The sequence below is a fragment of the Girardinichthys multiradiatus genome, chromosome 2 (genome assembly GCF_021462225.1).
Source record: "Girardinichthys multiradiatus isolate DD_20200921_A chromosome 2, DD_fGirMul_XY1, whole genome shotgun sequence".
Lineage (NCBI taxonomy): Eukaryota > Metazoa > Chordata > Actinopteri > Cyprinodontiformes > Goodeidae > Girardinichthys > Girardinichthys multiradiatus.
In genome coordinates this window covers 18,406,339-18,432,989 of record NC_061795.1, presented here as the reverse complement: position 1 = coordinate 18,432,989, position 26,651 = coordinate 18,406,339, and the positions used below count along the sequence as shown (strand labels likewise).

The following is a 26,651-nucleotide window of genomic DNA, read 5'->3' as shown; positions in this document are numbered from 1 at the left end:
CTCAAAGCAAATTAACATAATGGCCAAGCAAACAGAGCGGAGTGGAGAATGTCCATAGTGTGGAAAAAACTGCTCCATCAGACTGGAGCATTGGCTCATGATCAGAAAATAAAAAGAATACTAGAGAGCTCTAGCAGGTTCTCTAGGGGAGTTAAATAAAATGTTTCAAAAATGCACTGGTCTCCAAATTAGTTCAGTGGTCGTCTGAAGTAGCTGTATTCAAGAGTAATAAGCTTCACAGCCGTTACTGGACCTGTACAGGCCGTCAGCCGACACCGCTATTCTTATTACCTGTTAAATACATTCACTTTCTTACAATATCCCAGGGGTATCCTAGGTGACCACTCGGTGCTTCAAATGGAGTACTGTGGTCATCTCAAGTTGAAGTATTCATGAGCAATAAGCTTACAGCCGTTACTGGACCTGTACAGGCCGTCAGCCGACACCGTTATTCTTATTACCCTTTAAATACATCAACTGGATTTCCAGTATCCAAGCGAATCATTGAGGACATTTGATTCTGATTATTTGTTCTCACTTTGGTGTTTTTACCTAAGATGGAGTACCATTAAAAATGACAGGACTATTGTCCTAGTGTAATTTGTTTCCGAGCCCTCCTCTCAAGTCATGGTGAAGATGCAGCTGAAAATGAAGCCAAAATACAATATACAGGGTTGTGGTAACTGTAATAAGTCTGCAACACACCTGACTGAACACAATATTCTGGTTGAGAAATGTAAATGTGGTCAATGAGAGTCTGCCTTTCCGTTGTTGGATCCGAGATGAGTTGAGTAAATCCTTTGCTTCCAAACAACTCCTTGATTGCTTTTTTCCCCGGAGAGAGGAGGTCCTCGTTGAAGTCTCCCAATACCACAACTGGCTGAATATCCATTGAATTCAGGCCATCCAAAAGATTTTCCATGTTTGTCAAAAACGTAGCTAGATCATAACTTGGTGGCCTGTAAACCGTGGCAATGAGGGCTGTGACCGGAGCATCCACTTTCACAACGTTGTATTCAAGATCGGTAACATTGTGAAAGTATCTCCGCTCCTGGGGTTGTAGAAGACTCCTGCAGTAAGTGGCGACTCCTCCCCCCTCTTTGGTAGACATGTCCACTCGGTTGGAATAAGAAACATGTCTGTTACGTGAAAAGAAACAATAACCCTCCATTTGGCAACAAGCTGGAGCAGAAGATCCAAATAAATGAGTCTCGGTAAGGCATAAAATATCTGCCAATCTGAGTTCATGATGGTGTTTCATGTCCTCAGAATGAGAGATGAGACCTTCGACGTTGTGATGAATAATTGTTAAAGTTGCACTTTGATGACGTGATTGAAAATTCAAGAGCGGTCTGGCGTTTGAGAACGATGCTGTTCTCATCGAATCCATAGCTGCTCTGATATTTTCATCGGCGTAGATCTTATTCTCATCCAAATCAATGATTTTAAGTCCTTCCAGAGAAGTTGTGCGACTGAGGGCGACGTATGCCATTCCGTGTTCAAAAACTCTCTTCAAAGAAACAACTGCAGACTTCATGGTCATCCCTTGTACTTTGTGTGCTGTACATCCAAACGCCAACTTGATTGGAAACGGATGTCGAACAACTCCTTTTATGCTTGTTTGTTCCTCAAATCTCTCGATGTAAACAAAGTTGTCTGGTTTCCCTTTGATTTTTTTGGTGTGGCCAGCTGTGGGGCTATCCAGTTTCAGTCCTATTAACGTCACGGTTCTGTTTCCATCTTTAGTCCTGGTGATGATATCTGCAATAGTGCCAAAGGTTCCATTGACAAGACCATCCTCTACGTTCAGGTTTCTTATGATCATGACTCTGATTCCCAATCCGACCTGTAGATTGTCAGGCAAATCTCGTTTCTTGGCTTTGACGCAGCTACCTAGATTTGTCATGTTTCCTGTTTTTGTATCCCTCTTGTAGTCCTCTGCCTGAACATCAACTATTACTGTTGATAAAGAAGCCACAACTGCTGCATTGTGAGCGTCCACCTCTTTGTTTGTCGCAAAAACATGCAGCACGTCCATTGGACATTCTTTGGGGTCGGTAATAGTTTGCGTTAAGAGAGATCTGTCGTCGTCGCTGAGTAAATCTGCTTTCCCTTTAACTCTAATCCGGTTCAGGAGCTCCGCAAATGCTCTGTCGTCTTTCTGTCGCATGATTTCCGTCAGACTGACCATGTGGAAATTTTCGTTCCGGATATCAAGGACGCCGGCCTCAGTGACACAAAGAGGTTTTGCTCCTCCCACTGGTGGCAGCTGGTAGAAATCTCCCACAGCCAAAACAGAAATCCCTCCAAATGGTCTTGTGTTTCCCTTGATTTGTTGAAATCTCCAGTGGACATATGAAAACAAGTCTTTGGAGATCATGGAGATTTCATCAATGATTAAGATTTCTACATTGGAAAGAACGGCTCTCACTTCATCCAGTGTATTTCCAAGTCCTTTGTATGGTGGCTTTAAGCTTTTGGGTAGCTTCAAAACTGAATGTAAAGTCTTGCCTGAGATGTTGTAAGCTGCAGTTCCAGTAAAAGCTGTGAGGAGTACCGTGGGCTGAGACATGTCACCAATATCGCGAAATCTGGGAAGCTGGCGCAAGAGCTTGGTTGCTTCCTGGTAAACACATTTGATAACATGAGACTTGCCACAGCCCGCCCCTCCAGTCAAAAAATAAAAGAACGGGTCTGGATTTTGACCCCAGACACGTTGCAGACACCAATGGCGAATGGCGTAAAACATGGACGCTTGAGTCTCATTTAAACTACGGTACATTTGTCTAATAAAATCAGGGCTCAATTTGGGTATTTCGATTGCTGGCATGGCTCCACTGTTGACATCAACTTGGTATTCTGGGACAGGGTCTTGTTCTTCATTTTCATTGATTGAGGGTCGCTCCGCTACGCATTCCAAACGGTCCAACTCAACTTCAGGAGCAAAAGTGTTCCAAGCATTGCGAACCGGTCCTTGCTTTGTCAGTTCTTCCATAATCTTGTCGATTTTCTTTCCTTCACCTTCGTATCTTTTGCGGTTCCACTCAACGTACTGTTTAACTTGCCAGCTACCACAAAGTCCATTGTCGTAAAAGGCTTTGTAAGTTGTGTGTTCCTCATTTTTCAGGTCCTCATCTCTTCTGTGTGGAAAGTACAACTTCAGAAGCCGTCTGTAAAACTTTTCTGGTGTTTTCTTCTCTGAGAAACGGGTAAATCTGATAACTGCTGGTTTGCCCATTGTTCTCTTCTGGATGTATCCGGCATCATTTAGGAGGGGGATTGCATTTGGTCCTTCAATTTGTTTTCCATAAAGGACCCTGTATTCCGACACAAATTCCGCCAGGCACATGTGTTGAAATTCTAACGTTTCAGGTCTGTTGAGATATTTTTCAGGCAATCCTGTCATCCAAACATTCTCTTCATCTGGGGCCATGTTCATCAGTTTGCTCATGGGAAGGCTCATTTTCACACAGTCTTCATCAGTTTGGATAAAAATGACACTGCGTGATGACTTTTTAAGGGGTAGACTACATGTACGGGCTACTGACTCTTGTGCGCTAACTTCTCTCTGTTTTGAATAGGCCTGCATGATCTTTTTCATCTCGTCCCGTTGGTTGATATCGGACTTCTTTAGATCCTCGACAATGGATTTGAGGAACTGCGCCATTTCATGCTCTGGCTTGGCTATGTAGGACATCATGTACTCAATACAGCTGTACTCATCGATCACATACTGAATGTCCATGTTAGCATTCCAAGCACGCAGGAGATCCGGGTTGTATCCATTCACCCAGCTGTCTTTGGGATCACGCTTCATCATCACTACCATTCCAGAAGTCAGAGCATCCACATAGTGGTTGTATTCTTCTTTGGTCATCTTACAAGCCTGGAGTAATTCTGACAAATCCTTGAAAGAAGATTTTTGATCCATGAGCAAATCCCTTATTGATTTCAGCTTCCTCTTTGCTTCTCTTTGTTGGTTTGAGATGATTATTGGCTTCGATTTTCTGGACTTCTTCTGGACATCCTTTTGTCTGGATTGCTTAGCTTTTTCATCACAATCATTTTCAAAGTCGAATAAGAGAGGGACTGTGATTCTGGTGCGGTCCATGGGTAGTTTGGGAAATCCAAATCTGCATTGCACATTTCCTTTCTTGCATGATTTGGAATGCTTTTTGCTGTGCATTTGAACCTCCGTTACAATTTTGTGGAGCTCAGGGTCTGTGGTTTCATCGGGCAACTGACAGGATATGTAACGGTCGATGAAATTGATGACTTGGTCACAACATGAGGGGTCCTCCATCTCAGGTGCATCCTTAATCCATATCACAGAATGTATATGCGGGGAACCCCTTGCTTGAAATTCCACACGATAAAAGTAATCCTCAACTGGTCCGATGGGCTGCGCAGGGGACAAAATGAGATCTGTGAAGAGAGCATCCACCCTCTTGGAGAACATTCTCATCACAGTAACAGGGTTGCTCCTAAGAATGTCACACTTGGTGTTCCAGTCGAGCTCTGAGAAGTTGACCTGCTCTCCGTGTTGAGCTTTGATGGCCTCAATGACTTCCGGCCATCTCATTTCAGCAGCAGAGAAGGTACAAAAGAAGGTTGGCTTTCCCAGCTGCCTCACCATGGCGTGCAAATCGCGCAAACCTTTCTCCCAATAAGCTGGAGTTCCTCTTAGGGGTTGCATAAAACGAGTGGCATCTTTATTTTGGATTAGTTTTTCTAACTCTTCTTTGTCTTGTAGCATCTTGCTGGAAATGTTTTGTCCTTCCTTGCTCCTGGCTTTGCCTTTTCTTGACTGAATTGACATGCTGTTGTTGGCCATATGAGTCTCAGTAACAAACTGAGCAAAGAAAAGATAACTCTGGTCTTTGGCAAATCGAGTGTCTACAGAGAAAAGCCTGACATTGAAATACATACTTGGTGACAGTATAACTCGTCTGGTTTCGTCTAACGTGTTTTGGCCAGTGGGGAATTGCACAGGAAAAGCCTTGGCTTCCAGCCTTGGAACAGTAAAGAAGCCAACGGGTTTGTTTCCTTGGGCGGGAGCGACACTAAAAATTCCATCTCCATAGGAGAGCACTTCCTGTGCTATGTCAGGTGGCTGCATACAAGTGTCCAAGATCAGACCCGGTCGAAGAGCCTGATGTTCTTCCCCTATGTGGTCAGGTTGGTCTGTGACTGCATCCTCTGCTTGGGTTTCTGATTCCTCAACAGGTTGGTCGTCCTGGAAATCCTCAAATGTTGCACTTTCATTTATATTTACATCCTTGTAATCCGGGTGGGTCTCTTTAAGCTTTCTGAGTGCAGCCAAAACATTTTCCATGTTTACTGTGTAAAAGTATTGGTATCCTTTGTATTTAATTTTCCTCTTCAGCTTAACCTGTAAAAGCTGTGCTTCTGTGCTGGGCCTGGGAAGACAGTTCACGATTGTTTCCATTTCCGAAGGTACACAAACAACAGCTCCATGAATTGCTCTCTGCTGTCCTTTGGGCAATGAAACAATCTTGGCAAAAGGCAGTATTTTTGCAATCAATTGCCTCTCAAGTACATTCAATAGGGAAAGCTCTGTGGGAATCGGTGCCAGGTCCAGGTGATTGGCAGCAGCGATTGATGGCATCTTTCCTCTGGTTACGTAGCTGTCACATGTGTAGCAGATCCACTCCTGAGTCCTCTCTTTGGGTACAGAACACGGGGCGGAGCATGCAGAGTCACACATGTGAACATACGTACCTGTCAGGCATTCGGCCTCCACACGAATGTTCTTGGTATATTTGGCTCTGTTACAATGCTTGACTTGACTCGGGAAAAGAGCTCTGTGACAAACCGTGCAGACATGTGTGGGTCCAAGTTGAATTTTCTCTTGAAATTTCAGAATTGCAGCTTTCATTTCGTTGCTGATCAGAGGCTGTGGAGTTCCTTGGAGAAAGCCTAAAGTCCTTCTGTATTTTCGCCTGATTCTCATTGCACACTGCAGCATTGTATTTTGAGAAAGTGTCTTCTTTGATAGCCTTAGTCTCCTGTTGACAGCACATTTTTTATTATGTTGCACCCGGAACTGTAACTTGCTGTACTTTTTCTTCATATACGTCCTCATAAATGTTTTCTGTCTGGCTGTGAAGTTGGGATCGTTGCTGTACCTTTCCTTTATATAGTTCTTCATAAATGTTTTCTGTCTGGCTGTGAAGTTGGGATCGTTGCTGTATCTTTCCTTTATATAGTTCTTCATAAATGCTTTCTGTCTGGCTTTGTAGTTGGGATCGTTGCTGTATTTTTCCTTCACATATTCCATTAGTCTCCTCCGGAAACCAACATCGCGCTTGTATCTAGCAGTTAACTGGATCTTCCTCTCTGCATGTTGAAGAAGATATGCTTGTTTCATTGCCCGTAGTTTTTTTACCTTATATGTAGGCGATGTATCATATTTTTCTTTCTCAGATGTTCTTTGTTTCATTTTTTTAACTACATCCTGTCCCAGCTGTGCTTTGATCCTGTCTCTTACTTTTATTCTCCTGGCTTTTGGCAATTTGGACACATCTGGCACTGTTAGGACGGTTTCCTCTAATATGTTGCCAACTTCAGCAAGCCAAGCTGGCATTTCCTCTTCATCAGAAGTGCTCTCTGGTTTCTCAACACCTGGGCTTGCTTGTGTAGATCCAGGTGAAATATTCAGATTGCTCAAGGCCGGAGGAGGGGCATCACCAATGTCGTCACTGACAAACGATACGGGTACAAACTCATACGTGGCATAGGGGCCACGGTTCTGAAAGAGTTTGTACAGATGTTCAACCATGAGCATTAGGTTGCTAAAGGTCATGACCACTGCAGTTCCGTTAGGATGGGGGAGGCCTGCTGAGTTTCTTGAGTGAGAATCAAAAACTCCAAACCTACCATCTCTGTCCCGGTAAACCGCAATGCACTCTGGAGTCACCAAAAGAAAAGCATGGGTGACATTTTCAGACAGACACTCTAGTTGTGAAGCAAGAGGCAATCCCATTCGCCGTGACCGTTGAGGGCTATCATTCTGACACAAAACATGACCAACTCTGACACCCGTTGTGTGTACAGAGTAGATGTTCCCGCCTGTCAGTACTTGTTGGGGCATCTCTTCAACTGTCAAGTGATTATTAACAAATCTACCGTCCAACATGAGCTGCTGTTTAATGCCAACATAAAGTGCATCTCCTTGCTCAAGTAGTCTGTCAAGTAAGACTGTGTCAAACTGCAACCCCTCACTGTGGTACGCTAAAAATGTCAGAGCCATACAGGTGCACTGGTGATTACGGGAAAATGTACCGTATCTGTAGTCAGCCTGGCAATGTGTGGCCCTCACAGTCTGGACAGGCGGACCGCTGGCACAGGGTTCCAACGAAGAAGCCTGAATCATAATCAGAAAATTGCATAAATTTAGCATTTTTACATAAATTTATGTAAACATACGTTAATGAATTAAAAATATACAACTGTATTAAACAAAGACTTTTCTTATCCTGTTAACTGGCAACATTTATTTAGATATTCAAAATATTTGACATTACAACAGTAGATTATTCATGAAAGTTACCTGGCAGCTGTCATCCCTGACATGGTCCTCCAGAGGCACGGGAGAGGACTCGGCGGGGGCGTCAACCTCCAACGTGGGGGCGGCTCTCCTGGGCTGGCGACGGGCTGGCCTGGTCCTCTCAGTCGGAGCTCCCTCCACCTGAAATCAACAGGAGCTTTGAGTTTGGTGGAAAGTACAGAAGATGCACCAAACATCTTGAGGTATCTGTGATTTAGGCTCTGTCTACAACATGTTCTGTTGCAAATATAACTTAAAACAACTTACTTCCACTACTATTCAACTTTAAAACACAGAAAACAGTTTGAAATCCTTTCTGTAATGATAGATCTAAGGTTAAAATAGTTTCAGACCTGCAGCTCCTCCGGTCTCGGCTTGGAGGGATCGGGTCGTGGACGATGTCTCACACTGGCCTTCTAAATAAAAAACAAAACAAATGCAATGAAATGACTAACAGACCATTTGTAGCACATCAAATTTAAAATGATCATCCAAAAAAATACCTTCTTCCCCTTCGGAACACGTGTCGGTAACGGAGCGTCACGGCCAGACGCAGGAACGATCCGGTTCATCTCCTCCAGCACCGTTGGGCTGAACCACACAGGATTCGGGGGAATGGTCGAGTCCAGCAGGTCTCCCTTTAAAATAGAAAATAAAAATGCTTAAAATGTTTTCATTCCTTCACTGAGGGAACACACAATGTTCAGATTTGAGGTGAAGCAAAACGTACCTGTTGGTCAACCATCCTCCCAGTGATGTGCGGAGAGCCATCACCCCTCTGGACCTGGCGCGACGTCTGTATTGATTAGAAGATTTACAATGCTTACAAATTCCCTAAAACAATGCTTACGTTTTATTAAAAAATCAAGTATGCATTACTTACCCTCTGGCCACCACGGACAACAGTCCAAGCGAAAGGGTCCGAAGGACGCGGAGCTGGAACCTTGCCGACCACAACCAACCTGGGGGGGAACGTCTCACCACGGGGGAAGGAGGCGTCACAGGAGCAGGAGGTGGAGCTGGAGATGTCGGTGCACTTAACTCGAGTTGCGTGTAGGACGCATCCCACAGCAACTGAGCAAGGACCTCCATCCCAGGATGGTCGCTCAGGTGAACCTGCAACACACAAGTCAAATAACACATTCAATCATGAACATTAAGCACTAGTAACATTTTGATAGCAACAAATATAAAAAATTCAACTTACGCTATCCCTGCTCCACATGTCCAAGCTGCTCCGCAGGAAATGTTCAACTACCGAGAGGTAGCGAACATCTGAAGGAGAGGAGAAGACAACAATCATTCTTAATGCCGCTCAGACTAACACTGTAGTGATTTAATGATAGAGAGACACCTAGCACTACTCTGTTTTTCACTAATTTTGTGTTAATTCCAACTTTAATTGGCAGTGAGCTGAGAACACATTAGGAACATTTACCCAATTCCACAAACTAAAATGTCAGTATAAAAATAAATTGTGTAACATTACTTACTTCTCCGAGCAGCCACACGGTGGTACTCCTGCCGGAGCAGCTGTTGGTGGTCTTCCTCCACGGTGAGACGTGGAGGAAAGTCCACAACAACCACCTGTATGATTGAATCAAAGTAAATAACACAAATTAACATTTATATATATATATATATATATATATTTTTTTTTTTTTTTTTTTGAACAAATTCAGTGAATATTAGACTTACGTTAGGGCAGAGGTTGCCGACGGCGAGCAGCAGCCCCTCGAAGTCCGCGCCCGACTGCTGCACGGTCCTTCTGGCTTCCAAGTTGTTGCCGGATGCCAGAAAACAGACTACCTCGGGGGTCCGAGGCAGAACTGCTCCCAGCACCTCACGCCTCAACTCGTCCGCCGAGGCCCCGGGGGTTGCAAGAAACCCAAAGGAGAGGTTGCCCTCTGGCATGGAGACAAACTCATCAACGTAAGCACGCAGATGGGAGTCACCAACCAAAAGAACAAACTAAAAAAGAAATAAAGAAAAAAGATGAACGTGATATGATTAGGTTTTCAGTGCACACTGAGAATGAAGTATAAGGTGGGACAGAAACAACATACCCTCTTCTCCGGGACCTCGGTTGGCAGGACCAACTTGTGACTACGGTAAGTCACAGGGGAAAACGGCCACTTCACAATGCGATGGCGACGCCCCGTCCCACGGCCTATAGAGAGACAAACATACAGTTCAAAATAAAATTTCACTGAATTGAGAATTGAACATATTCTACAAAATAACTTAATGTACATACGTGACACAAGAGAGGTCAATGGCCTACGGGGCTCCTCCTGGCAAACCACCTGGCCCGGGGACTCCAGCACTCGGGACATCTGAGAACAAATAAAAATTGAATGACTAAATAAAACCAAACAAATGATCCAAAACTTAGTTACTGAAAAGTAAACTACAGCTTTACCTTCTTCTCCGGAGACTGGGTGGGGGTCCAAGCCTGCGCGGTGGGTGGGGATGTCCTGGGCTGCAAACACAGGCATAATTACAACCATGTTGAAAGCACAAAAGTACCAACAACTACGGTTATACTAGTAAAAAAATTAACTGTTACGATTTATAACTCAAGATACCTTGGCGACGTCCGGCTGGCTGCTCTGCAGGTCCTCCTGGTCCAGGGTCCTCCATCTCTTCTTGGCGGCCTCAGAGCGTCGTCCCTTGCGTGGCATCCTGGTGGACAGAGAGAAAAACAGAAGAAAACTGGGGGAGAAAAAACGGTTATCTAGATCAAAGCAACAGAGAAAATACAAACTGTAAAATGTATTTAAATATGTTCCAAATTAATTAAAGTTAAACAGTGTTTGTGGGAAGATAGTGAGTGAATGTGTGTGAGTGAAAGTGTGTGTGTTAGTGAATATTATGTGTAGGTTTGTAAATAAAATGTCTGTTGTGTCTGAATATGTTTATCTAGTCAGTGTGTTGTTGTCTGATTGAGATGTAACAGTAGTGTAGATGATTTAAGGTGGGTGTAGTAAAGCACAGGTGAAGATCACAGCTGGCAGCACTGGAAAACTTCCAAATCACAAAGTCTCGCACAAGTGAAAAGCTGTAATAAAAAGCAAAAATAATATCCATTAAAAACAATGTTATTCAAAATATTCAGTTCCAAAATATATTTAAAACCAGGGCTAAAGCTCAAAATTGCTCATTAATGCTCTTAAAGTACCAATATCATGTTCAAACATCAACACATTTCATAACCCTGGTCATTAGTAGTATTTAAAAGAATGCAAAACAAAAACAAAGTTATGATTTTTTGTGTAAACAAAAAATAAAGTTTAACCAAATTATCAAGATCTTTCACTGTAGGAGCTAATTAAAATAACCAAACACAGCTGTAACATGTTGAATTTGTTCTTAAATGTATATCAAGTCCATCTTAATTGATAAAATATGATAACTGAATAAAAGGCAAATGAAACAATATGGAACAAATACTGAATGGCAAGTCAACATAGTATAATAAATGTCAACAGATAGTTGCAAACAATCAGGCAGCAAATTACAAGTAGTCATATGGTTGATTACAAATATTCCTCATGATCTCTGATAAAATAGCAACAAACTTAATACTTTAGTGATACATTTCTGTCTTTATTGTTAAAATAAAATCACCATAAAACTATTTAGATCCGTCTCTTCTACTACTGTGCAGTTCCACACAGACAGAACCAGCATTACATTGATCCACGTTTTCACCATCAGAAACAAAGCTTCACTGCAGAGCAGACAGTAAACAACGCATGTTTGTGCTGGTTTGTAACACATGGTTGCTCAACAAAGGAATTGCAGACACAATGAAAGCTCAAACAACGATATATTTTATATGTTGGACTAGCAGCAGTCCAGTTTGGGCAAAAACATGTAAACGGACATATGAGAGCAAAATAGCTTTATAAAGTAGATGGGTAAATCTCCCCAAAACATGTTGGAGCTTTTCAGGACATGCAGAGCTCCTTTGAGACACAGCACACTATCTGAGGAGTAAACACGAACTGATTTAAGATCTTTTTTTTTTTTTTACCTCATTATACCTCAGCAATTCACTTTAAACCCCACCAAAAATATGAACTCCATAGAGAATATTAATAAAAGCCCTTGCCTTTATTCTATACCTTACTGTGTTTATGTAAATCAAATACAAAGCAAACAATGAGATGCTATCAAAAGCTAGCATATATACAAGCCAAAACCGAACATTTCACGACAACAAAACCTATAAAAACTCACTAGCTTTATATAAACACGCATCAGGTTTAACAATCCTAACCATTTTAAATCATATTTCACCCTGATAAAGCAGCTAAACACGATATTTTACAGAGAAAGCACAGATACATCTTACCTCGACCGGAGCAGACTCGCAATGAAAACAGTGAGATGCTATCCGGTTAGCATATATACAAGCCAAAACCGAACGTTTCATGACAACAAAACCTATAAAAACTCACTAGCTTTATATAAACACGCATCAGGTTTAACAATCCTAACCATTTTAAATCATATTTCACCGTGATAAAGCAGCTAAACACGATATTTTACAGAGAAAGCACACAGACGTCTTACCTAGACCGGAGCAGACTCAGAAGGGGGAAGATTCCAGAAGCTTGACCGGGACATAGCGCAGCATCAGCCAATCAGAGAGCGACATCTGTCAGGGCTGTAAAGTTGTTGATGGATTTAACTTTTCAAAAAACTAATTTAAAAATTAAATAAACTGTAATAAAATCTTTATAGGAAATAAATAAACTTTAAGACATTATAAAAACGAAAAAAAAAAAACGTTTTTTTTTAATAGATTGAGCCAGTGTGTTTACCCAGCTAGAGCTCATCACGTCACAGACATGAGTACAACATTACATGGTCTAAAATCACACCTAAATGCTTCTGGTATTTAATGGATCTCCTACAAAACTGATGCTCTGTACTTATTTTAAATGTAGATTTGTAGTTTGTAATTAACAGTGTGCTCCTCTTTTTAATCCATGCAGAAATATCAGCTCCAATTACTGATTGTTACTTTCATCCTCTTGAAGGATACCAGAATCATAAATATTATTTCTGAGTTAAACTTGCCTAGGCAAACTCCGGTCTCAGAACGCAGTCAATCAGCTGAGGTGCTGCAGTGATTTATTAGGGCTGGGGCTAGGGGGGGCTTTTTGTGCTAACAATGCATGGAGTTGTATTTGAGTGTCTGCTATATTATGAAAAAATAATTTGTATGTGAGTCAGCCTCATGTTTGATCATTAAGACACATAAAGACCTTTGAACAACCAACAGTTGTCTGTGTGTTGGTTCTATTGTGATAAAAGGATCAAAAAAGTTGTGAATGTGTCCATACAGACCCAAAATAAAATCCATTGTGCCTATTAGATTCATCTTTTGGAGACCAAAAGTCATGTGCATATGAATGTGTGTGAATGTGATGCAGCTAACTGTAAAACTAACACAGAGTTCACCTAAACAAAACCATCAAACTGGATCTTTCTCTCTACTGGTTCTCATGGGCATTTAATTCAATTCAAATTCAGTTCCAATTCAAAAATACTGTATTGATCTGACTGACTGACTGACTGACTGACTGTATTGATCCCAAATTCTGCCTATTAGATTCATCTTTTGGAGACCAAAAGTCATGTGCATATGAATGTGTGTGAATGTGATGCAGCTAACTGTAAAACTAACACAGAGTTCACCTAAACAAAACCATCGAACTGGATCTTTCTCTCTACTGGTTCTCATGGGCATTTAATTCAATTCAAATTCAGTTCCAATTCAAAAATACTGTATTGATCTGACTGACTGACTGTATTGATCCCAAATTCTGCCTATTAGATTCATCTTTTGGAGACCAAAAGTCATGTGCATATGAATGTGTGTGAATGTGATGCAGCTAATTGTAAAACTAACACAGAGTTCACCTAAACAAAACCATCGAACTGGATCTTTCTCTCTACTGGTTCTCCTGGCCATTTAATTCAAATTCAGTTCCAAATCAAAAATACTTTATTGATCCCAAATGGAAATAAAATGTTGCTGACACTCATATGAATTTAGATTTTTTTTAAGTCTCTGTTGTGTGGATCAGAGGTCAATGGGTTCCTCTCCACTGCTCTGTCTCTGTGAGAGTGGATGTCATAGTGTGTCGCTGTGTCTGTGTGTTAGAGACAGGGCTTTTATCAAGACTAAAATTTTAAGTAGAAGCTGGTACACTGACAGTGACTGCATGCAATGATGTTCAGTGTAAAATAAAAAGGCTTTTCTTTTGTAGAGTATGTGTAGGCCTTATTTTGAAATTCCAGTTTGGTTACCAATAAATGTTGTTTTAATCTTATTAGTCAAATGGAACCTTCACCTCCTTCTAATATACAATTGTTTTTTAACTTAAAAGGTCTACAGTAGCTATGGAACATTGAGGGTTTTATTTATAGATTAATTTTAAAAGGCCACTGTCTTATTTTGAAAGTCCAGTGTAGTTGTCAGTTATGGCTGGCTTGAATGTGATCAGTCATGGCAGCTTCTGGCCTAAGGTCATGCTCAGAGCCACTCTTTGTCAGAGGAAACTTAAGTTCACTGGCAGCTGTGTTCTGTTGCTTTGGTAATGAATGAGACCCAACAGCTGTGTGATTGACTGCTCAGGCCTTTGAACTTCATGTCTGCCCCATTGATTCAGCAGGATTTAATCAAAACAGTAGTCTTAACAGATCCTTGGCAATCGAAATCAATACAAGCTAACATAAAAATTTTAGAAAAATGAAATATTTTTCTTCTTCTTTTGTACAATCACTAGGTATTATTAAAGATTGAGGCTTTTATTTTGAAAGTTTCAGTTAGCTTTATTTTAAAAGGCCAACACTGTCCTATTTTCAACACTGGCTGAGCTCAAACATTAGTGTCAAGACCAGTCCTGCAATTTTCTATAGTTTAAAATTAAAGGCAATTATTTTGTAGAGCATGTTTTGTCTTATTTTGAAAATCCAGCATGGTTCTCCTGTCAGGTCTGGGTTATTTCTATTAGTTATATAGAACATGCTTGCTATTCTAAAACCATTGTGTATGTTATTATAAGCTTTAAATAATCATTAGTAAGCATGGAGGGTTGATGAAAGAAATTGACCTTTAGGGTCAATCACTGTTGTCTGGATGTTGGAACAGCAGTACATGCTGTTTAAGTTCCCCACACAACATGGCCGCCATGTAGTTGCCTCCTATGAAGCTGGTCAAAGGGGGTCAGGTCAGGTTTAAGCCATAGAAATGAATGAATATCAATGAAAGTCAATGCAAAGTCCTCAGAAAGATAGTAATCCATGCATGTGTGTGGGAGTGTGTCTGTGTGTGTGTGGGTGTGTGTGTGTGTGTGGGTGTGTGTCCCAGTGTGAGACACAGGGAGGCAGAAAGAAAGACAGAATCCCATCCAGACATATACAGTAGGAGATACACAGAGCTATAAATAGAACAGTGAGGAATGAATCAGCCAATCAGCAAAGAGCGTCAGTGTAACTTGACACCTGCTGTTTCTCACTCACGCAGCACCTCTCTCTCTGTCTCCCCTGGTCTAGGCTTTATAACATGGAGGCGCATGCTCCCGAACAACTGGCCATAACTCTGAAACCGTAGGGGCGATCGATGTCATTCTTGGACCGTTTTTATCAGAACGGACAGGAGATCGAGAATATTAACACATTTGTGTTGAAAATATAATAATAAAGACATAACGCTGGGTGAAAAGAGAGGGAAAATGGAGAAAAAGGCCAAAATGCCTGAACATGCTCCCGAACAAAGTCTAATATCTGGGAATCCGTACATGGTATTTGAAAAATTTTTAAACTGTGGGAGACAGCTGTCCCTCGTCCCCAATCATGGATATTTTCATAGCTCTATGTCATTCACAGTATAAAATACGATTATGGAAATAAATGGTGTCACTCATGGATTACAGGTCAAGCTCTCATTGAAAATACATGGGAGAAGGCCTACAGAAATGTACTGACTCTTGGCGATCGAGGGTGTTTTGACAGAAATCTATGAGACTTAGAACAATTTTGAAATTATTGTGTGAAAGCAGAGGCCCGGCCCTACAATCTGACCGAAAATTGTGGCTGTAGAGCGAAATTTGTGGCCGTGAGTGCCAGTTGAAACTCATTTTTCCTGAAAAAAATCCCCTCTTTTTACACTCTCGTAACTGCCATCTCCACTGTTAAGAGTGTGATTTTCTGGCAAACTTTGTGTCGCTTGGAGTCTAATTTTAGAGAAACCGTAGCAGTTATCAACAAACCGTTTTCACTTCTGAAGAGCCGGCGGATTTTCCTACAAACTGAAAGTCAAACTGTGTTTCTAGGTGAAAGTATGGCGATACAGCAGAGCCTCAAAAACAGTGAATTTTGAGGATTTCTTCCGCCCCTGATTCCATTCATTCCTATGGGATTTGCATAGGAGAGCAGTGCATTGCATTGCGAAGCAATGCAATGCACTGCCTCCATGCAATGCATGGCAGGCACCTATTACTATTCACCTGGTCAAAACCTATCTCCGTTAATGCTGCCCGAACCGCAGCGCGCACCCCCACAATATATACATCAAAACGTCCGGCTCGGTCCCGGGAGGTGTGCTATTACTTTTATTGGCGTTTCAAGTTACTATGGCGACGTAATTAACGAAAAACCACCCCCCCAAAATCCCCATAGGAATGAATGGAGTCAGGGGTGAAGAAATCCTCAAAATTCACTGTTTTTGAGGCTCTGCTGTATCGCCATACTTTCACCTAGAAACACAGTTTGACTTTCAGTTTGTAGGAAAATCCGCCGGCTCTTCAGAAGTGAAAACGGTTTGTTGATAACTGCTACGGTTTCTCTAAAATTAGACTCCAAGCGACACAAAGTTTGCCAGAAAATCACACTCTTAACAGTGGAGATGGCAGTTACTAGAGTGTAAAAAGAGGGGATTTTTTTCAGGAAAAATGAGTTTCAACTGGCACTCACGGCCACAAATTTCGCTCTACAGCCACAATTTTCGGTCAGATTGTAGGGCCGGGCCTCTGCTTTCACACAATAATTTCAAAATTGTTCTAAGTCTCATAGATTTCTGTCAAAACACCCTCGATCGCCAAGAGTCAGTACATTTCTGTAGGCCTTCTCCCATGTATTTTCAATGAGAGCTTGACCTGTAATCCATGAGTGACACCATTTATTTCCATAATCATATTTTATACTGTGAATGACATAGAGCTATGAAAATATCCATGATTGGGACGAGGGACAGCTGTCACCCACAGTTTAAAAATTTTTCAAATACCATGTACGGATTCCCAGATATTAGACTTTGTTCGGGAGCATGTTCAGGCATTTTGGCCTTTTTCTCCATTTTCCCTCTCTTTTCACCCAGCGTTATGTCTTTATTATTATATTTTCAACACAAATGTGTTAATATTCTCGATCTCCTGTCCGTTCTGATAAAAACGGTCCAAGAATGACATCGATCGCCCCTACGGTTTCAGAGTTATGGCCAGTTGTTCGGGAGCATGCGCCTCCATGTTATAAAGCCTAGACCAGGGGAGACAGAGAGAGAGAGGTGCTGCCTGAGTGAGAAACAGCAGGTGTCAAGTTACACTGACGCTCTTTGCTGATTGGCTGATTCATTCCTCACTGTTCTATTTATAGCTCTGTGTATCTCCTACTGTATATGTCTGGATGGGATTCTGTCTTTCTTTCTGCCTCTCTGTGTCTCACACTGAGACACACACCCACACACACACACTCACACACACATGCATGGATTACTGTCTTTCTGAGGACTTTGCATTGACTTTCATTGATTTTCAGTCATTTCTATGGCTTAAACCTGACCTGACCCCCTTTGACCATCTTCATAGGAGGCAACTACATGGCGGCCATGTTGTGTGGGGAACTTAAACAACATGTACTGCTGTTCCAACACCCAGACAACAGTGATTGACCCTAAAGGTCAATTTCTTTCATCAACCCTCCATGCTTACTAATGATTATTTAAAGCTTATAATAACATACACAATGGTTTTACAATAGCAAGCAGGTTCTATATAACTAATGGAACTAACCCAGACCTGAAAGGACAACCATGCTTGATTTTCAAAATAAGACAACACCTGCTCTACAAAATATAAGACTTTAAACAATAGATGATTGCAGGAGTGGGCTTCACACTACTGTTGGAGCTCCCCCAGTGATAGGAATGGGACTATGCTGGTCCTTTGAAACAGGCTTACTGAAACTTTCAAAATAAAAGCCTACACCTTCCATACTTAATAATGATTTCTTAAGCTTATAATAGCATTCATAATGATTTTTAAATAGCAAGCAGGATCTATATAACTAATGGAACTAACCCAGACCTGAAGTGACAACCATGCTGGACTTTCAAAATAAGACAAAACATGATCTACAAAATAAAAGCCTTTAAACAATAGATGTTTGCAGGAATGGGCTTCACACTAATGTTGGAGCTCACCCAGTGTTGTCCTTTTAAAATAAAGCCTACTGAAACTTTCAAAGTAAAAGCCTCAACCCCCCATAGTTACTATGGATTTTGTGAGCTCACAAGAGCATAGAAAATGATTTTTAAATAGCAATCGGGTTCTATTTAATCAATGCAACTAACCCAGACCTGAAAGTACAACCATGCTGGACTTTCAAAATAAGACAAAACATGCTCTACAAAATAAAAGCCTTTGCATTTTGAACAATAGATCATTTCACAACTGGGCTTCACACTAATATTGGAGCTCACCCAGTGTTGGCCTTTTAAAATAAGGCTTACTGAAAATTTCTAAATAAAAGCCTCAGTCTTCCAGAGTTACTAGTAATATTTAAAGCTGATAATAGCATAGAAAATGAATTTCAATTAAAATAGCTAGCTCCGGTCCCAGAAGCACGCACCAAGAGGCAGGCCCCGTCTAAATTTCTTCCGAAATTTTCTAGTTGGGGCCTGCCCAAGCATTGCATAGGAGAGCAGTGCATTGCAAAGCAATGCACTGCCTCCATGCAATGCATGGCAGGCACCTATTACTATTCACCTGGTCAAAACCTATCTCCGTTAATGCGGCCCGAACCGCAGCGCGCACCCCCACAATATATACATCAAAACGTCCGGCTCGGTCCTGGGAGGTGTGCTATTACTTTTATTGGCGTTTCGAGTTACCGTGGCAACGTAATTAACGAAAAACCACCCCCCCAAAATCCCCATAGGAATGAATGGAGTCAGGGGCGGAAGGAATCCTCAAAATTCACTGTTTTTGAGGCTCTGCTGTATCGCCATACTTTCACCTAGAAACACAGTTTGACTTTCAGTTTGTAGGAAAATCCGCCGGCTCTTCAGAAGTGAAAACGGTTTGTTGATAACTGCTACAGTTTCTCTAAAATTAGACTCCAAGCGACACAAAGTTTGAGAGAAAATCACACTCTTAACAGTGGAGATGGCAGTTACTAGAGTGTAAAAAGAGGGGATTTTTTTCAGGAAACATGAGTTTCAACTGGCACTCACGGCCACAAATTTCGCTCTACAGCCACAATTTTCGGTCAGATTGTAGGGCCGGGCCTCTGCTTTCACACAATAATTTCAAAATTGTTAGAAGTCTCATAGATTTCTGTCAAAACACCCTCGATCACCAAGACTCACAGGAATTCTGTAGGCCTTCTCCCATGTATTTTCAATGAGAGCTTGACCTGTAATCCATGAGTGACACCATTTATTTCCATAATAATATTTTATACTGTGAATGACGTAGAGCTATGAAAATCTCCATGATTGGGAACGAGGGATAGCTGTCGCCCACAGTTTAAAATAATTTCAAATACCTTGTACGGATTCCGAGATATTAGACTTTGTTCGGGAGCATGTTCAGGCATTTTTGCCTTTTTCTCCATTTTCCCTCTCTTTTCACCCAGTGTTCTGTTTTTATTATTATATTTTCACTAATAAAGGATGAATATTAATGTTCCCCTGTCCGTTCTGATAAAAACGGTCCAAGAATGACATCGATCGCCCCTACGGTTTCAGAGTTATGGCCAGTTGTTCGGGAGCATGCGCCTCCATGTTATAAAGCCTAGACCAGGGGAGACAGAGAGAGAGGTGCTGCGTGAGTGAGAAACAGCAGGTGTCAAGTTACACTGACGCTCTTTGCTGATTGGCTGATTCATTCCTCACTGTTCTATTTATAGCTCTGTGTATCTCCTACTGTATATGTCTGGATGTGATTCTGTCTTTCTTTCTGCCTCTCTGTGTCTCACACACAGACACACACACCCACACATGCATGGATTACTATCTTTCTGAGGACTTTGCATTGACTTTCATTGATATTCATTCATTTCTATGGCTTAAACCTGACATGACACCTAACCCTTTGACCAGCTTCATAGGGGGCAACTACATGGCGGCCATGTTGTGTGGGGAACTTAAACAGCATGTACTGCTGTTCCAACACCCAGACAACAGTGATTGACCCTAAAGGTCAATTTCTTTCATCAACCCTCCATGCTTATTAATGATTATTTAAAGCTTATAATAACATACACAATGGTTTTACAATAGCAAGCATGTTCTATATAACTAATGGAACTAGCCCAGACCTGAAAGGACAACCATGCTTGATTTTCAAAATAAGACAAAACCTGCTCTATAAAATAAAAGCCTTTAAACATTAGATGATTGCAGGAGTGGGCTTCACACTACTGTTGGAGCTCCCCCAGTGATGGGAATGGGACTATGCTGGTCCTTTCAAACAGGCTTACTGAAACTTTCAAAATAAAAGCACACACCTTCCATACTTACTAATGATTCTTTAAAGCTGATAATGGCATACACAATGGTTTTAGAAGAGCAAGCAGGTTCTATTTAACCAATGCAACTAACCCAGACCTTAAAGGACACCCATACTAGGTTTTCAGAATAAGACAAAACATGCTCTACAAAATAAAAGCCTTTACACTTTAAACAATAGATCATTGCAGAACTGGCCCTTACACTACTGTTGGAGTTCACCCAGTCTTGGAAATGGGACTATGCTGCTCCTTTGAAATATGGGTTACTGAAACTTTCAAAATAAAAACCTCAACCCCCCATAGTTACTATGGATTTTGTGAGCTCACAAGAGCATAGAAAATGATTTTTAAATAGCAAGCGGGTTCTATTTAACCAATGCAACTAACCCAGACCTGAAAGTACAGCCATGCTGGACTTTCAAAATAAGACAAAACATGCTCTACAAAATAAAAGCCTTTGCATTTTAAACAATAGATCTTTTCAGGACTGGGCTTCACACTATGTTGGAGCTCACCCAGTGTTGGCCTTTTAAAATAAGGCTTACTGAAAATTTCAAAATAAAAGCCTCAGTCTTCCAGAGTTACTAGTCATATTTTAAGCTGATAATAGCATAGACAATAAAAAAATAGCAAGCTCTGGTCGGAGCAAAACGCACCAAGAGGCAGGCCCCGTCTAAATTTCTTCCGAAATTTTCTAGTTTGCTTTTAAAATACTGAAATTGTTGTCATGTTGTGCCGTATTCTACTTTAGTGATGTGCACCTGATACATTTTTGTACTATTTAGGTTGATGAATGCTTATAAAAACATTACAAGTACCTTTTATGGTGTCCGTTGTAAAAGGTCTAATTGTTTGGTTGTCAGTAATGGCTGCAGTATTCATTATTCATGTCAAAGGGTATGCTTGTATTCATTCTGTATTTTCACTCCAGTCCAAGTTAATAAAAACTGAATGGAACAAATCGTAGTTTATTGTGTTAATACTACTCATACAGTTTGGTGCAATCGGATTCCCCAATTGGATTGAGTTACTGTATTAAAGTTTTAAGTTGTTAAAATCAGAACCTTTTAAGTTATTTTACCACAATTATAATATGAACATGTAACACGTTTAAATAAGTATAAATAAATTCAGCATTTTAGTGCAACATACTTGATAATTTAAGTCAACACATACTAAATAAAATGAGTAAATAAAGGTAATGCTTTTGAGTAACAGCATTATAATTGCTTTGTGTTCTTTAGACTCTAGTTTTGTTAATTACAATAATAAAGTACTTTGAGTTAATAAACTTAAATCAATCGGTTTCCCCAAATCATTTGGGTTGACCTAACTTGTCAGGTTTTACAGTGCAGAGATGAACGTGTTCTGGTGAAAACAGAGCCAGCTCAGGACATAAGAAAAGCCACTGCCCCGGAACCATCAGGGGCCTCCCATAAATGTCTGAATTTTAACACAGACGATAGATCTAAAAAATGTATATATTTGTTGATTGAGAATGACAGTAATATTAAGTTTGATTTGATGGATTCAGCATAGATTAATTAAAATACTTTCAAATTCTTTAAGATTTCAAGATTTTGGCAAATTTATTTTGTAAAATGCAAAGAAAGATTTTCATTGTTTGAGTGTTGTATAGCTACAATCTGATGCTACAAGTTTTTTGCTGGTCTTTTTTTCACACAAATTTAATCTTTTCTTTGTGCATTTGAGCTCAGATTTTTAATTTTGGCAAATAATACCCAATTATCCATGATCGCTTTTAAGCTCAGCCACTTAAAGTTGTCCCCTTGTCCAAATTCCACCAAATCTATATTGAAATGTTGTTAGTTATGGTAATGTTCTTCACAGGAAGAGGAGCTTCAAATCAAATTCTGTTAGAAACCTCATACAACCTTGAGCTATCCCTGGGTGTGGACCCCAGAACATAAAGCAAAAGCCTTTGGAAGATGCTGGTTGAAGCTGTTAAGAAAGTGTCATTAGCCACAGTATCCTGTCGAGTCTGTATTGGCATAGGTTAAATGGGCAGTCGGAAAGGAAGATGCCAGTTCTACAAAACCTACAATAAAAAGCTATATTACAGTTTGGAAATACAGCCAGGGGCAAACACCTTAATTTTTGGAGAGATGTACTATTGTCTCATGTAACAAAATAAAATGGTTTACCATATACAGGTCCTTCTCAAAATATTAGCATATTGTGATAAAGTTCATTATTTTCCATAATGTCATGATGAAAATTTAACATTCATATATTTTAGATTTATTGCACACTAACTGAAATATTTCAGGTCTTTTATTGTCTTAATACGGATGATTTTGGCATACAGCTCATGAAAACCCAAAAGTCCTATCTCACAAAATTAGCATATCATTAAAAGGGTCTCTAAATGAGCTATGAACCTAATCATCTGAATCAACGAGTTAACTCTAAACACCTGCAAAAGATTCCTGAGGCCTTTAAAACTCCCAGCCTGGTTCATCATTCAAAACCCCAATCATGGGTAAGACTGCCGACCTGACTGCTGTCCAGAAGGCCACTATTGACACCCTCAAGCAAGAGGGTAAAACACAGAAAGAAATTTCTGAACAAATAGGTTGTTCCCAGAGTGCTGTATCAAGGCACCTCAGTGGGAAGTCTGTAGGAAGGAAAACGTGTGGCAGAAAACGCTGCACAACGAGAAGAGGTGACCGGACCCTGAGGAAGATTGTGGAGAAGGGCCAATTCCAGACCTTGGGGGACCTGCGGAAGCAGTGGACTGAGTCTGGAGTAGAAACATCCAGAGCCACCGTGCACAGGCGTGTGCAGGAAATGGGCTACAGGTGCCGCATTCCCCAGACCTGGGCTACAGAGAAGCAGCACTGGACTGTTGCTCAGTGGTCCAAAGTACCTTTTTCGGATGAAAGCAAATTCTGCATGTCATTCGGAAATCAAGGTGCCAGAGTCTGGAGGAAGACTGGGGAGAAGGAAATGCCAAAATGCCAGAAGTCCAGTGTCAAGTACCCACAGTCAGTGATGGTCTGGGGTGCCGTGTCAGCTGCTGGTGTTGGTCCACTGTGTTTTATCAAGGCCAGGGTCAATGCAGCTAGCTATCAGGAGATTTTGGAGCACTTCATGCTTCCATCTGCTGAAAAGCTTTATGGAGATGAAGATTTCATTTTTCAGCACGACCTGGCACCTGCTCACAGTGCCAAAACCACTGGTAAATGGTTTACTGACCATGGTATCACTGTGCTCAATTGGCCTGCCAACTCTCCTGACCTGAACCCCATAGAGAATCTGTGGGATATTGTGAAGAGAACGTTGAGAGACTCAAGACCCAACACTCTGGATGAGCTAAAGACCGCTATCGAAGCATCCTGGGCCTCCATAAGACCTCAGCAGTGCCACAGGCTGATTGCCTCCATGCCACGCCGCATTGAAGCAGTCATTTCTGCAAAAGGATTCCCAACCAAGTATTGAGTGCATAACTGTACATGATTATTTGAAGGTTGACGTTTTTTATATTAAAAACACTTTTCTTTTATTGGTCGGATGAAATATGCTAATTTTGTGAGATAGGAATTTTGGGTTTTCATGAGCTGTATGCCAAAATCATCCGTATTAAGACAATAAAAGACCTGAAATATTTCAGTTAGTGTGCAATGAATCTAAAATATATGAATGTTAAATTTTCATCACGACATTATGGAAAATAATTAACTTTATCACAATATGCTAATATTTTGAGAAGGACCTGTAGAGCATTGTTTGTTACATTTGGAGAAAAAAGGGGAAGATAAGCCTGAGAACCCCATCCCAACTATAAAGTACAGAGGTGGAAGCATCATGTTGTATGGGTGTTATGCAGCAAACAATGGTGCTGTTCACAAAATAGATGAACTCATGAGGAAGTAACATTGCGCAGAAATATTGTAGCAACATCTCAAGACATCTGCAGGAAAGTTAAAACTTGTGCACAAATTGGTCTTCCAAATGATCAAGGACCCTGAAATGTATGTAGACTTCTAAATTTGAAGAAAGCAAAAACAAAAAAAGGCCTAAAAAATTCTCTCACTTATTATTTTGATATTTAGCAAGTAGAAATAATTTTGTTAATCCTAACTGACCTAAAACAGGAAAGATTTAGTCTAATTTGATAACAGAAGATATTAAAATGGCTCTGTTTGTAAACAGTGCATAAAGTTCTGATTTTAACTGCCTGAGACAAAATACTAATAATAATAATTTTTTGAAAGCTATTAAATAATATAGACAATTACTGTCAAGCTGTTGCAGTCACATAAATTACCATTCTCTAAAAATGTTCAGTGTAATGAAAAACAAATTAACCTTGACCTTTAGCTCCTTGTTCTCAACTCTTCAGACCTTGTCTACTTCTTCCTGGCTTTTAACAGCAGAAACAGCAAGGATATTCTGCATTGCACAAAACAAAAATAAATGAGAGTCAGCAGTGAACTTAATGATTCACAAATCTAATTACAATAATCTGTCAGTACAACTAATGAAAACAAAAACAAGACTCCCACGCAGAAACTGGTTCTTTATAAGCTTACAGCTGTCTGATACTTGCTTTCTTTTTGTCTGCCAGCCCCTCTTGTCTGCCTTATATGCATTAAAGTAAAATTGTGATAGTGAATGATATCACACATACAGTATGTGACAAAAGGTGTGATTTTCTTAATTCCAAAGTTTTAAGTGACAAATGTTCTGTTTCTGCAACAAGAAAAATCAGTTATTGTACCTCAGTTGGTACAGTATGATGAATCAGAGTGATTGTGGCTCACAGAATCCACTCTAGGTTTACATAACTGCAAAATGCCTCTCACTGATTATGTAGTTGACAAATTCAAAAATATTTTGAAATGGGCACGAGTATTTTGTTCTATGGAAAAATACATTAGAAAAATAGTCATGTAAAATCAGTTTCAGTGTGAAAACAACTGTAGTGTTTCTTGATGCTCTGTGCCTCCTGAGATGACAGATGCTACTGATTTCTAGTGTTGCAGCTTAGTAACTTGGTTTAGCAATAACTCTACATCACATTTGTTGGCTTTGTAAATATGGACTCCAAACTTAATCTTTCCTGCTTTTAAACAGGCGATTTAGTTTATGTTCACACAATTCATAAGACATTCCCTTGTCACTTGGCACTGAATAGGTGACTTGTATTAAAGTTCTCTTTGCAGCTCTTCAGCTATGTCCTTCTGAATCTGTTCCACAGTAGCAAAATTCAATTAAATTTAATTTATTTTATTTATGTAGCACAGATTCACAACACGTTGTCACAAGGCACTTGAAATGAACCTCTGCAGGAAATGTACTTTGACCACATGAGGGCATGTGCACAATACTAGGTAATGTTTCACAACCATTCATCTTCCTGAAAACATTACCTCTAACTGGAACATGTTGAGCTTTTCTATACAATGTAACCATTTGAAGTACCCATTTAAATCTATAAAATAGTATTTGAAATATCTGTTTAAGAAAGGCATATTTGCATTTAAATCTTTAATGGCCCTCACATCCCCTAAATGTTAACCTTTATATGTCCTTTATATGTGGGTCTTTAAACCCATCATGTCTAACACATATTGAGGTGCATTGAGTAGAGTACAGACCAAAGGTTTGGACACACCTTCTCATTCAAAGAGTTGTCTTTATTTTCATGACTATGAATATTGTAGCTTCACACTGAAGGCATCAAAACTATGAATTAATACATGTGGAATTATATACTGAACAAATAAGTGTGAAACAACTGAAAATATGTCTTATATTCTAGGTTCTTCAAAGTAGCCACCTTTTGCTTTGATTACTGCTCCACACACTCTTGGCATTCTGTTGATGAGCTTCAAGAGGTAGTCACCTGAAATGGTTTTCACTTCACAGGTGTGCCCTGTCAGGTTTAATAAGTGGGATTTCAAGCCTTATAAATGGGGTTGGGACCATCAGTTGTGTTGTGCAGGAGGTGGATACAGTGCTCAATTGCATTGAGTCAATGGCAGCTATATGAAGGAAGTGAGGTACATGCACCAAATTCACAGGAGACCTGGGGGGGCCACCTGGGAGCCCCCACAACAAGTTTCAGCCCGATACAACTTACGGTTTGGAAGTTATTCAAAGTGCTCGAATGTCCGATCCGGCTATTACCCTAACCCTAACCTGAAATGGTTTTCACTTCACAGGTGTGCCCTGTCAGGTTTATAAGTGGGATTTCAAGACTTATAAATGGGGTTGGGACCATTAGTTGTGTTGTGCAGGAGGT

At 40.5% G+C, this 26,651-nt stretch overlaps 2 protein-coding genes across 5 annotated transcripts in view; one reads left to right on the top strand and one right to left on the bottom strand.

The window, feature by feature from the left end:
- Positions 1 to 26,651, top strand: part of appl2 (adaptor protein, phosphotyrosine interaction, PH domain and leucine zipper containing 2) — a 67,457-nt gene that overhangs the window by 8,751 nt on the left and 32,055 nt on the right. The window lies entirely within an intron of this gene.
- On the bottom strand, positions 361 to 10,320 carry LOC124882700. Its single transcript, XM_047389204.1, is given in 14 exon segments — positions 361 to 7,387; positions 7,574 to 7,711; positions 7,924 to 7,986; positions 8,074 to 8,208; positions 8,301 to 8,366; positions 8,454 to 8,539; positions 8,542 to 8,686; positions 8,778 to 8,845; positions 9,064 to 9,157; positions 9,269 to 9,541; positions 9,637 to 9,740; positions 9,828 to 9,906; positions 9,993 to 10,052; positions 10,159 to 10,320. Coding segments are annotated over 14 exon segments (8,169 nt in total). The 5' UTR covers positions 10,255 to 10,320; the 3' UTR covers positions 361 to 625.